The following is a 13,903-nucleotide window of genomic DNA, read 5'->3' as shown; positions in this document are numbered from 1 at the left end:
ACGGCAGTCCTCTGGCCTTCACCGCCAACTCATCTGCCCTTTCATTTCCCCTTACTCCGTTATGGCCCGGCACCCAAACGATGTGGATGCCAGAGAAGGCGTTAATCTCCTTCTTACTCCTGCAAGACTGTTCGTGACCTTACCGTCCTGGTTGTTATTGTCCTTATGGCAATTTTACGGTTCGTAAAGATGTTCACACTCGAAGTCTTCGCGTTAGCACAACACCACTTCACGAATTCCGTGATCGCCTGGATCTCCGCCTGCAGGACCGTATTATGGTCAGGCAGTCTAAAACAGATCTCAGTCCCTGGGTTCTCAATGTAAAACCCCAGGCCTACTCTGTCCTCTAGCTTTGATCCATCCGTGTAACATGATCTTAGAGATGGCAATACTGGGGTTCTGTCAATCCAAGACTGTATCTCTGCCAGCAGTGTCTCGCACTCGACTCCAAGGTTCATCTCAGGTATCCGATGGGAAACCTCTTCCCTTCCTTCCAGGTTTCCTATCGTCACCTACAATAGATTATACCGCGATGGTATGAGCTGCTCCCATCCTCAATCCATTCTCCCATAGCCTTAAGTCTCATAGCAGTGGCTGCCTCACACTTAATCTGTATGTCAATGGGTCGGATATCTAGAATAGTGCCCTAGTGGGCGAGGTCCTCATTGATCCGCCTATGCCAAGACAACATGTTCTCTGAACCTGCTGTATGGTCCTTATGTTGCACTTTTTCTCCATAGCAGTCCACCAAACTAATGAGGCGTAAGTGAGTATTGGTCTAATCACGCTCCTGTAGAGCCAGTGGATTATCCTAGGACTCAGGCCCCATTTCGAGCCTACGGAGCGTCTATATAGTGCCCAACATCTGTGAGCCTTCTCAGTACGCTCCTGAATGTGAAACTTCCAATTCAGTTTCCTGTCCAAGATCATACCTAAGTATTTGACCTTGTCAGATAACGAAATCGTCTTATTGAGAAAACGTGGTGCGATCAATTGGCCCACCTTCGTCTTCCTCGTGAACAGGCATATTTCAGTCTTCTCTGGATTAACATTGAGACCTCTGGGTCTAGCCCAGTCATATGCCACATGCAAGACCCTTTCGGCACTTCTGCATAGCTCATTCGGATTCTTACCCCTTAGAAGTATTATAACATCGTCTGCGTTCAAATGGAGGTCATTTATGGTGGTCACCTATAGGAGTGGCGAAAAAATTCCATCCTGTGGCGTGCCCTGTGCCACTCTCTCCCTTATATTTATGCCATGCGACACACAATTTATCCACCTGTTCCTTAGCATATGGTTTATTCAGTCTCTAAAGACCGGGTCCATCAGGTACTGGTCTAAGGATTGGATCAGTGTGTCGGTCCGCACATTGTTAAAAGCCCCCCGATGTCAATGTATACCGCCAGTGTGTACGTTTGGCATCGAAGTATTCTTCTTTTTCTTGACATAGGCATGCTGTTTGTATTTGAGCAGTTCGCTGGATGTCCTACTCTTTATCATGTTGTCCACAATACGTTCCATGGTTTTGAGTAGAAAAGACGTAAGGCTTATGGATCTGTAGGCCTTTGGTGTCGCATATCTTGCCTTGCCGGGCTTGGGTACAAATACCACCCTCGCCTCTTGCCAGGCTTTCGGAGTATATGCAAGTCCTAGACACTCTGGCCTGACGAGGCGCCAGATAGTCTGCCTCTTTCTGTAGTAACGCCGAAAATATTCCATCCGGTCCAGGCGACTTAAATGGTTTGAAGCTCCTCAAGGATTTCTTTTCCATAAATTCCGTTATTATAAACCTTCGATCAACGTCATTATTCCAAGATTCCGGTGTCTCCGTGAGTCCCGTCGTATCCTGTGGAAAATAGGTTTTCATCAAAAGCCTCAACATGTCCTGCGTTGTCTCTGCTCTCACTCCCATGTCGTCTACTAAAGTTTCAGTTTGGACATGGGTTTGAAACTTTTTTATCTTGGCGGCGTTATTAACGCTATCGACCTGTTCGCAGAAAAGTTTCCAGGAGGCATGTTTGCCGCTCTGGTAATCTTATTGTATTCTTTAAGCCATGTCTAATACACATCCCAATAAGCTTCCGCCTTTTTACGACGTGCTCTGTTAGAAAGTCGGCGGACCTCTTTCCCAATATTGCGAATCTCCCTGGTCATCCAGTGTTTTTCTTGGGCTGATTTCCTTTCCCGAAGAAGAAAACTATCTTCTAAGGACCCCGTCGTAGTCCTGTTAGCTTATCGGATTCGGCGCTAGCCATGCTATTCTAAACCTAATGTAGCGATGATCAGAGAAAGAGTGTTCCCTGGAGACCCTCCAATTCTAAACCTCATCGATCAGATTTTCCGAACATATCGTCACATCTAATACCTCCTCCCTAATCCTATTAACAAAGGTAGCGGTGTTACCAATATTAAGTGTTATTAGGTAGTTAGTATTCAAGAACTCTGTCAGGGCTTGGCCCCGCTTATTAGTGTTGGTACTACCTGACGAAATGTGGTGAGAGTTCGTATTGCTCCCTATTACTACCTCGTTTTCTGTCTGTTTTGCTTTCCTCACCAGCTCCGACGTGGGTGGCGGTGTCAAAGAGTCGAAAGGCAGATAAAGTGATGCCAAGTATGCTCCACCGTCTCCCTGTCTCACCACTGTTGCATTCGACGCTGACAACTCTGGAGAAAATATATAATTTAAATTTTTATGACAAATAAAGCAGGTCCTCGGCCGAGTACCAGTGTTAGCATATAATTGGTAGTTGATATGATTCAGTCCAAAAACATTGTTCTGGGACGGAAATATGAATCTTGCCCTTGCTAATTTTCTCCATCAGAGCGTGTATAGCAGTCTCGCTCCGGTGGAGGTTTATCTGGATTACCTCAATCATTGGTCCTCCAGTAAATGGGCATCTTGGGAGTAGGTGATGATCTCATCGTCTGCCCCCTGTTCTTAAGACTGCATTGACTTTCCTGTCACTGCACTACCTGTTGTCATCGTTTTAGGCTCTTTGCATAGTCTAGTCTTCCGACTGTTTATAAAGTCGGTAAAGGTTCCTTCATCGGGTTCCTGTTCGTGAAGCTTTATTGTGTTTCCATTCCCTGTACTGCCTGATGTTTCAATATTAGGATCTTAGTCTCCAAATCTTAAGTAAATGGGCTTCTTGGGAGTAGGTGATGGTACCATCTTCGGCTCCCTGTTCGTTGGGTAGCATTGAGTCTCCTGACGGCACTGCACTACCGGATATTTTGTTATTAGGATCATTGCTTCTCCTAGTCTTTCCAATATTTAAAGATGCCGTGATTGTCTCGTTGCCGGCCCCTTGTTTGTTGGGCGGTGTTGAGTCACATGCCACTGCACGGCCTGATGTCGCCGAATGAAAATTTCTCCCTATCCTAGTCTTCCCAATCTTGAAAAAGACAGCGTAGCTCCCGTAGTGCGCCATGGCTTTAGTCTTAGCCAAACTTTTCACTGAGACTTAATAAATGCCAACCACAAAGACAGTTCCTTCCTACTTCTCCTTCCAGCAGAAGTCCTCCCACTTCTCTGCGACCAAACCTTGCTTTTGCTTGCCCAAGAATTCCGTCATGTGTTCCGTCGCAAATTTACTGCCCGATCCCTTGATGAAGACCGTCGCCTTCGTTAGCGTGGGGATGTCCATTTTTCTCACCAGGTCGAGCTTTGCGCCTTACCGGTATCAATATATTCCGCTGACGCAAAACGCAGCGTAAAGATGTCCCCTCTATAATCGAAGCTCACCATTTGTATGTGGACCCTCTATAGAGGTCCATACATGTTCGAAAATCCGCTCGTTAACCAGATCCTCCACTTGGGACCGATGATCTGGTGGAATCCTACCGAAAGCACAGCCGATATTGATGACTGCAAGTCAGCTAATCTGTGTTGTGCTTCCTTGCCATTCCGGCGTAAGAGGGCGGCTCCTTACCATTCTCAGCTTCCCCCAACTTCCCCTTCCGTGATGGCTGTGGCCTCCTTTTGGAACTCAAAGTCCTCCATGAAGACTCAGGGATCGTGCGCGCTTCCTTCGTTCCTGTTCCCACTTTGTCCACCCCCACAGACCACTGTCTGGAGCCTCTATTGCGGGAGGGCTGTTGGCTGCGTTTTCGCAGAGTACTTGAAAGCGGGGAGCTTTTTTCTTCTTCAGCATTTTAGCAATGTTATGCTCTTCGGGAGAACTGATTCTTTTTCCAGCTTCCGTAGAAGTACTTGGAATGTCAGTTCTATCCCTTCCAGCATCCTGCACTTTATCCCGATTGCGCTGCCGGTTCTTACTCCTCTGTCTCCATCGTCGTGCATCGGATCGCTTTCTCGGTATGCTTGTGAGTTTAGTAAAGCCCCATTGCTCACTTCTGCCGTCATCCCGATGTCCTCATCCTCGATTCGGCTGCGATGACTGTTTCATTGACACTGTCGTTGTCTGAATCTGAAGCAGAAACACCACCTTTACTTAAAGGCTGGGGACGAACTGTGCATCCCTCTGGTTTATACGTCTCTTCCTCATTAATTAGTCTAACGACTAGTTGTGCGCTTGAAGCAGGTGCCAAGGCACCCACACCTATAGGAGGGAAGGACAACACGCTACGGTCTGACGCCACCACCGCACATGTTGAGTCTTTGGAGTCCATTTATAGCCTACTCCAAAAGGCTTTAAAATTTTTTTCGTAATAGGTAGCACCTATTCCGAGATACGGATATATATTTTTTCTTTGAGGAGTGAAATAAAAACACGTCCGCTCCACTCAACGGCTACAACAATAACAAGTAAAAAGGCGTTATACCTTATGTCCCTACTCCAAAAGGCTTTAACATTTTTTTCGTAATAGGTAGCACCTATTCCGAGATACGGATATATATTTTTTCTTTGAGGAGTGAAATAAAAACACGCCCGCTCCACTCAACGGCTACAATAATAACAAGTAAAAAGGCGTTAAGTTCGGCCGGGCCGAACTTTGGATACCCACCACCTAGGGTATGTATGTAAACCACCTATCATCAAAATTCAGTGAAAATTTCATATGTACCTTATGTCCCATATCAGTTATATCCAAATATGTTCCGATTTGGAGCAAATACTAATAAGTATACTAGCTATATCTAAAAATAAACCGATCTGAACTATATACAATACGACATGGATGTCGAAAAGCCTAACATGTGTCAAATTTCAGTGAAATGGGATTATAAATGCGCCTTTTATGGGGCCAAGACTTTAAATCGAGATATCGGTCTACATGGCAGCTATATCCAAATCTGGACCGATTTGGGCTAAGTTGCATAAAAATAGCAAAGAGCCTAACACAAAGCACTGTCCCAAATTGCAGCGAAATCGGACAATAAATGTTTCTTTCATGGGCCCAAAACCTTAAATCGAGAGATCGGTCTATATGGCATCTACATATATTCAAATCTGGACCGATCTAGGCAAAATTATGGAAGGACGTCGAAGAGCCTAACCAAACTCACTGTCTCAAATTTCAGCGACATCGGACAATAAATGCATCTTTTATGGCCCCAAAACCTAAAACCTAGATATCGGTCTATACGGCAGCTACATCCAAATCTGGACCGACCTGTGCGATATTGCAGAAGTATGTCAAGGGGCTTAACTTAACTCACTGTCCCAAATTTCGGCGACATCGGACAATAAATGAGCATTTTATGGGCCCAAAACCATAAATCAAGAAATCGGTCTATATGACAGCTATATCCAAATCTGAACCGATCTGGACCAAATTGAAGAAAGATGTCGAAGTGCCTAACACAACTCACCGTCACAAATTTCAGCAAAATCGGACAATAAATGTGCCTTTTATGGGCCTAACACCATAAATCGGCGGATCGGTCTATATGGCAGCTATATCCAAATCTGGACCAATCTGGGCCAAATAAACAATGAATGTCGATGGGCTTTACACAACTCACTGTCTCAAATTTCAGCGAAATCGGATAAAAAATGTGGCTTTTATGGGCCTTAGACCCTAAATCGGAGGATCGGTCTATATGGCAGCTATATTCAAATCTGGACCGATCTGAGCCAAATTGACGAAGGATATCAAAGGGCCTTACACAACTCACTGCCCCAAATTTCAACAAAATCGGATAATAAATGTGGCGTTTATGGGCGAAATTTTGTGTGCTCTCTTATAGTAACCTTCAAACAAAAACTTGGACTCCCAATTTCGGATGGGGTACCTAGGAGGCGCGCCCCACCCCAAGACCTACCAAATATATATATACACCAATCACGACAATATGGGACGCAAATGAAAGGTATTCAAGATTAGAAAACGAATCTGATATTCAATTATCGGGCCAAGTGTTAGGGAACCACCCAACCCATAAATCGGACATATTTACCGACCATGGCAATATGGGACTCAAATTAAAGGTAGGGCTCAAATTATAGGTATCTGGACCAACTGTCTAGGTGACGTCCCAAGGCAATTGGGTCGTATTTGCTTACCTAGACAGCGGACCTCGATATTCATAGTTTTAAGCGCCCATACCCCAAAACGGACATATTTGCTGGCTTTTTCAATATTCAGTGAATGGTATTTGAGATTAGAAAACGAATTTGATATCCAATTTTGAGGCCAACGCCAATATGGGGTTCAAATATATGAGAAGTGAGCACGTTGCTGATATATTTTCACTCCCCAAAAACCCCCAAATCGGTCATATTTACCGACCATGTCAATGTGGGGCTTAAATGAAAGGAATTGGGGGGTAGAGCAAAAATTGATACCCACTTTCGGACCAAATTTTCTGTGGGTCTACCCCTTTCCCAAAATACCCCACAAACAGCAACTTTTTACTGACCATCGCAATATGGGGCTCAAATAAAGGTATTTGGGAGTAGAATACGAATTTAATATCCAAATGTAGGACCATGGATTTAAGGCATCACCCCTTCCCCAAAACACCCCCTAAAGGGTGAAAATTTCTCGACCATGCCAATATATGGCTCAAATGAAAGGTATTTGAGATTAGAAAACGAATTTGATCACCAATTTTGGGGCCATGTGACTGGAGGATACCTCATCCTGTAAACTTCCCTCAAAACCAATGGCAATATGGGGTTTAAATAAATGGTATTTGAGAGAAGAGCACGATGCTGATATTTTTTCAGGGCCAAGTGGGGGACCACCTCACCCCGAAAACACATCCCATAAATCAGACATCATGAGAATATCGGGCTGAAATTAAGTCTTTTAGGAATGGAGCACACCTTACATCCAAACGTAAATTCGTACACCAATAAAGATCATATGGGATTCAGATAAAGGCACTTATATTGTTAAACTGCTTGTCAAGCGATATACTATTTTCGTAGCATTGTATTTCTTTAATTGTAGAAAATAAACATTCCAAGGAAAATTTTGATCCATATAAAGTAAAAGAAAGTAAACTCTAAAAAGAAAATTTTAAGTTAGGAATTCCGTGTTACTCTCCCACTCCCCCAAGTTGCTTCATGTCTGATATTGTCGCTCCACCTAAGTGCCGGTATCTGTTGGACGCGAAAGCGGGGCAATGACAAAGGAAATGCACCAACGTCTTATCATCTTTTCCGCATGCCCTACACATGCTATCTATGTGTCCCGTTATGATACCAATTTCTATACTGACCTCCTTCTTGCTTCCTTTCAGTAATAGCCTCGTCTTCTCACGATCTGGATCCCCCATAGAATTTTCGCCGTCCTACCGACCGTTTCGCTGTTTCACAATGTTGCATGAGCATTCGTCGCCCACGCACTTAACTCGGACTGCGTCGACCCGAAAGGCTTCAGGTTAATCATGTTTATTGACGGCAGTCCTCTGGCCTTCACCGCCAACTCATCTGCCCTTTCATTTCCCCTTACTCCGTTATGGCCCGGCACCGAAACGATGTGGATGCCAGAGAAGGCGTTAATCTCCTTCTTACACTGCAAGACTGTTCGTGATCTTACCGTCCTGGTTGTTATTGTCCTTATGGCAATTTTACGGTTCGTAAAGATGTTCACACTCGAAGTCTTCGCGTTAGCACAACACCACTTCACGAATTCCGTGATCGCCTGGATCTCCGCCTGCAGGACCGTATTATGGTCAGGCAGTCTAAAACAGATCTCAGTCCCTGGGTTCTCAATGTAAAACCCCAGGCCTACTCTGTCCTCTAGCTTTGATCCATCCGTGTAACATGATCTTAGAGATGGCAATACTGGGGTTCTGTCAATCCAAGACTGTACCTCTGCCAGCAGTGTCTCGCACTCGACTCCAAGGTTCATCTCAGGTATCCGATGGGAAACCTCTTCCCTTCCTTCCAGGTTTCCTATCGTCACCTACAATAGATTATACCGCGATGGTATGAGCTGCTCCCATCCTCAATCCATTCTCCCATAGCCTTAAGTCTCATAGCAGTGGCTGCCTCACACTTAATCTGTATGTCAATGGGTCGGATATCTAGAATAGTGCCCTAGTGGGCGAGGTCCTCATTGATCCGCCTATGCCAAGACAACATGTTCTCTGAACCTGCTGTATGGTCCTTATGTTGCACTTTTTCTCCATAGCAGTCCACCAAACTAATGAGGCGTAAGTGAGTATTGGTCTAATCACGCTCCTGTAGAGCCAGTGGATTATCCTAGGACTCAGGCCCCATTTCGAGCCTACGGAGCGTCTATATAGTGCCCAACATCTGTGAGCCTTCTCAGTACGCTCCTGAATGTGAAACTTCCAATTCAGTTTCCTGTCCAAGATCATACCTAAGTATTTGACCTTGTCAGATAACGAAATCGTCTTATTGAGAAAACGTGGTGCGATCAATTGGCCCACCTTCGTCTTCCTCGTGAACAGGCATATTTCAGTCTTCTCTGGATTAACATTGAGACCTCTGGGTCTAGCCCAGTCATATGCCACATGCAAGACCCTTTCGGCACTTCTGCATAGCTCATTCGGATTCTTACCCCTTAGAAGTATTATAACATCGTCTGCGTTCAAATGGAGGTCATTTATGGTGGTCACCTATAGGAGTGGCGAAAAAATTCCATCCTGTGGCGTGCCCTGTGCCACTCTCTCCCTTATATTTATGCCATGCGACACACAATTTATCCACCTGTTCCTTAGCATATGGTTTATTCAGTCTCTAAGGACCGGGTCCACCAGGTACTGGTCTAAGGATTGGATCAGTGTGTCGGTCCGCACATTGTTAAAAGCCCCCCGATGTCAATGTATACCGCCAGTGTGTACGTTTGGCATCGAAGTATTCTTCTTTTTCTTGACATAGGCATGCTGTTTGTATTTGAGCAGTTCGCTGGATGTCCTACTCTTTATCATGTTGTCCACAATACGTTCCATGGTTTTGAGTAGAAAAGACGTAAGGCTTATGGATCTGTAGGCCTTTGGTGTCGCATATCTTGCCTTGCCGGGCTTGGGTACAAATACCACCCTCGCCTCTTGCCAGGCTTTCGGAGTATATGCAAGTCCTAGACACTCTGGCCTGACGAGGCGCCAGATAGTCTGCCTCTTTCTGTAGTAACGCCGAAAATATTCCATCCGGTCCAGGCGACTTAAATGGTTTGAAGCTCCTCAAGGATTTCTTTTCCATAAATTCCGTTATTATAAACCTTCGATCAACGTCATTATTCCAAGATTCCGGTGTCTCCGTGAGTCCCGTCGTATCCTGTGGAAAATAGGTTTTCATCAAAAGCCTCAACATGTCCTGCGTTGTCTCTGCTCTCACTCCCATGTCGTCTACTAAAGTTTCAGTTTGGACATGGGTTTGAAACTTTTTTATCTTGGCGGCGTTATTAACGCTATCGACCTGTTCGCAGAAAAGTTTCCAGGAGGCATGTTTGCCGCTCTGGTAATCTTATTGTATTCTTTAAGCCATGTCTAATACACATCCCAATAAGCTTCCGCCTTTTTACGACGTGCTCTGTTAGAAAGTCGGCGGACCTCTTTCCCAATATTGCGAATCTCCCTGGTCATCCAGTGTTTTTCTTGGGCTGATTTCCTTTCCCGAAGAAGAAAACTATCTTCTAAGGACCCCGTCGTAGTCCTGTTAGCTTATCGGATTCGGCGCTAGCCATGCTATTCTAAACCTAATGTAGCGATGATCAGAGAAAGAGTGTTCCCTGGAGACCCTCCAATTCTAAACCTCATCGATCAGATTTTCCGAACATATCGTCACATCTAATACCTCCTCCCTAATCCTATTAACAAAGGTAGCGGTGTTACCAATATTAAGTGTTATTAGGTAGTTAGTATTCAAGAACTCTGTCAGGGCTTGGCCCCGCTTATTAGTGTTGGTACTACCTGACGAAATGTGGTGAGAGTTCGTATTGCTCCCTATTACTACCTCGTTTTCTGTCTGTTTTGCTTTCCTCACCAGCTCCGACGTGGGTGGCGGTGTCAAAGAGTCGAAAGGCAGATAAAGTGATGCCAAGTATGCTCCACCGTCTCCCTGTCTCACCACTGTTGCATTCGACGCTGACAACTCTGGGGAAAATATATAATTTAAATTTTTATGACAAATAAAGCAGGTCCTCGGCCGAGTACCAGTGTTAGCATATAATTGGTAGTTGATATGATTCAGTCCAAAAACATTGTTCTGGGACGGAAATATGAATCTTTTTTTTTTGTTTGTTTGTTTGTTTGTTTATTGATACCAGACATCACAAGATAAAAATCTTATAAGTGACGATGCCGGTTTAAGGAATGGATTACATCGAATATGTGTTAAGAAAAATATAAATAAAAAAGTAATTATATTATAAAATTTATCATAAGAGAATTTTTTTAGGAATTATACTTTAAATATAGTGTTTGAAAATTGTTTTCTTGAAAAGAGTAGCATTACTTATGGTTTGGATGTTGGATGGCAAATTGTTCCAAAGACGAATACTGTTGATTAAAAATTGTTTTTCAGAGTTTGAGGTTCGGAAGCGTGGTAGAATGATTTTTAGTCCTCTGCCAGATCGAGCAAAATGGAGATGATCATAAAGATATTTTGGCTGCTTAAGATAGATTATTTTTTGCAGTAAAATAACGCATTTCGCTTTGAGGAGGTTTTCGAAACTAATGTCGAATATTTTGTGGGCGAATTGAGAAATTCGGTCTCTCCTTTTCTTATTAAATATGTAGCGAGCAATGTTATTGTAGCTTACTTTTAGTTTGTTGAAGTCTCTCGAATCACAATTTGCGAAAATTTCACATCCATAAAGTAGAGTAGGTATAAGGTAAGATTTCGCTAAAAGCATACGTACTTGAAAAGGTGTAGAAGTCCGCACAGACCACAAACTTCGCAGCATTCCTTGAACTTTACCAACAGCTTTGTTTATATGATTAGTCCAAGTCAGTTTGGAATTGAATATTACACCAAGGTTGCAGGATGTATCAACAGTTTCTATTACCGAGTTGTTCAAAGTAGCTCTTACAGGAGGAATCTGGGTGGTTGATCGTTTTAAAATTTTCATCAGTTTAGTTTTTGACGGATTTAGACAGAGACTATTTTTACTCGCCCAGTTCTGGATTTCATTCAGATCGCAATTAATATTATTTATACATGATTGTACGCAATTTGGTTTAGCGCTGGAGAAAAGCTGAACATCGTCAGCGTACATTTGCACATTACAATGCATTGGAATATCAGGTAGATCATTTATGTATACAGAAAAAAGTAAGGGACCAAGGATAGAGCCCTGCGGAACACCTCTAGGTACATCAAGTGCCGCAGATGTTGTATCACCGACATTGACGGATTGACGGCGTCCGGTAATGTATGATGAAATCAGTTTACAGGCCGGTTTGGAGAAAAAGAAAAGTCTGTCAAGCTTCGAGATAAGAATATCATGGTTCACTGTGTCAAAGGCTTTACTGTGGTCCAGTAAAACCAGAAATGATACCATATTATTATCCATATTTTGTCTCAATTCTTCCACAACGTCAATTAATACAGTAGAGCAGTTTCTTTTTGTTCGAAAACCAGATTGTCTATCATTCAAAAGACCTCTGAAACTCAGGAAGGCATCTATTTGAGTATTTATAATACGTTCCAAAGCTTTAGAGAAAAACGGCAGGATAGCAATCGGACGGAACTCTGAATTCTGTTTGGGTATCGGTATAATTTTTGCCAATTTCCAGTCTGTTGGGAACGTTGACTTTGTAAGAATGTTGTTATAAATGTGTGTAACAAATGGAAGTATTTTCGGCAGTACCAATTTGGCAAATCTAGGATGTATGCCATCAAATCCCATTCCGTCAGACTTTATGGTTGCAAAACTTTGTAAGACTTCTTCGGGACTAACACATCTAAACGAGAATGTGTCTTCAATCTGTGCTGTAGAAATATTAGAATAAGTGTTTGTGCCAGGGTCCACAGTATTTATTTTCAAAAAGTTTTCATTTATCTCATCTAGGTCAGAGATAGAAAGACAATCAGTGTTGGTATTGGATTTCGATCCAATTCCGATGTTCCTTATTTCTTTCCATTTTCGCTTACTATCAATTGCATTTTCGAATTTCCTTTTATAGTACTGCTTTTTGGACTCGTTAGTCTTTTTGAGCACATCTCTTCTAGCGGATTTAAACGTGTCATACAGTGTAGGCAGTCTATAACGTTTCCATCTTTTATATGCCAAATTTCGAACGCTGATCAAGTGCTTGATTTCAGGAGTAAACCATGGCTGTTGTTTTCTGTTAGTATAAATGACTTTGACAGGAACGCATGTGTCGTAAATTGAGCAAAGGTTATGATTTAGGAAGGAAACTTGTTCGTCAACACCTTCCATATAGAAAATCTCTTCCCAAGGTACTTCATCTAAACTTTGATGCAGAAGTGGCCAGTCAATGTTTTTGAAGTCGCGATATGTCGATGTACAAACAGTGGGATTAATTTCGAAGTGGTATGTGACGAAAAGCAAATCATGCTTGGAGAATGCGGGGGCATCTAGCTGATTGTAGAGAGATATTTTGGACAAATGGCTGACAAAGAACACATCTAGCAGACTCGCGTTACTTCTTGTGAAGTGAGTTGGTGCGGAATCATTCACAGGAAGTAGCCCTAGGGTTTGCATTGAGTCGGCAAGACAGCGCTCAACAAGCAAGTTGCTATTAAAATCACCAGCTACGATTATATTGTCGTACTCGATGGAAATTATATCAATAGTTTCTATTAATTCTTCAAAATCTATTGATGAATTTGGTCTGTAGACGCAACCCAGCAGTAATCTTTTCTTGTCATCAGATAAAAGTTCCAGAAATAAGTATTCAATGCGGGAAGAGCGGTTTGACATACATTTGAGAGAGCAGCTTATACCATGTTTGATATATATAGCTACCCCGCCGCCATGAGTATGACGATCCGCTCTAAACAGTTTGTATCCCGTAACATGAAAAATGCTGCTATCGATTTCAGGATGAAACCACGTTTCAGATATACAAATGGCGTCGATGTCGGAGTTAATAAATGTATCGCGAAACTCATCCATTTTGTTATTAAGACTTTGGGCATTTATGTGCACCAGTTTTAGGCCTGTTTTTTGTTTTGATAGTATTCGTATCATGCATTTTAAGTTGTCTTTGGAACATTGTTTTGCTCTATCTAATATTATAAGAAAAATAAGTAATGCTACAAAGGTTTGTATAGTTACTTAGGACTACAATGTGAAATTTACTTAAAGTAAGTGGTGTAACATTTATTTTTTCTATGCAGGAAATCAGTGAGTAACAATTTATGTAAATAATAATAAAAAGTTCGAGTAATTTATATATTGAGTCATGAAATATTTTAATTTTGATCATTATTATTGCTGGAATATTCTGCTGGCATGTTGATTGGTTCAGGACCGCCGCGAAAAAGATTGATTAATTTGCTGGTACTATCAACCATGATAGGTGGCTCATCTTTTGTTCTTTTGACAT

At 42.7% G+C, this 13,903-nt stretch overlaps 1 protein-coding gene across 1 annotated transcript in view; it reads right to left on the bottom strand.

Moving 5' to 3' along the window:
• Window positions 1-13,470, bottom strand: part of LOC131996999 (uncharacterized) — a 35,074-nt gene extending 21,604 nt beyond the window's left edge. The window contains exon 1 of the mRNA XM_059367230.1: window positions 11,248-13,470. Within this exon, the coding sequence (XP_059223213.1) occupies window positions 11,248-13,470 (2,223 nt within the window). The remainder of the gene's footprint in view (window positions 1-11,247) is intronic.
• Window positions 13,471-13,903: the final 433 nt, after the last annotated feature.

Source organism: Stomoxys calcitrans, chromosome 1 (assembly GCF_963082655.1).
Source record: "Stomoxys calcitrans chromosome 1, idStoCalc2.1, whole genome shotgun sequence".
Taxonomy (NCBI): domain Eukaryota; kingdom Metazoa; phylum Arthropoda; class Insecta; order Diptera; family Muscidae; genus Stomoxys; species Stomoxys calcitrans.
This window is presented reverse-complemented; position numbering and strand designations above follow the sequence as displayed.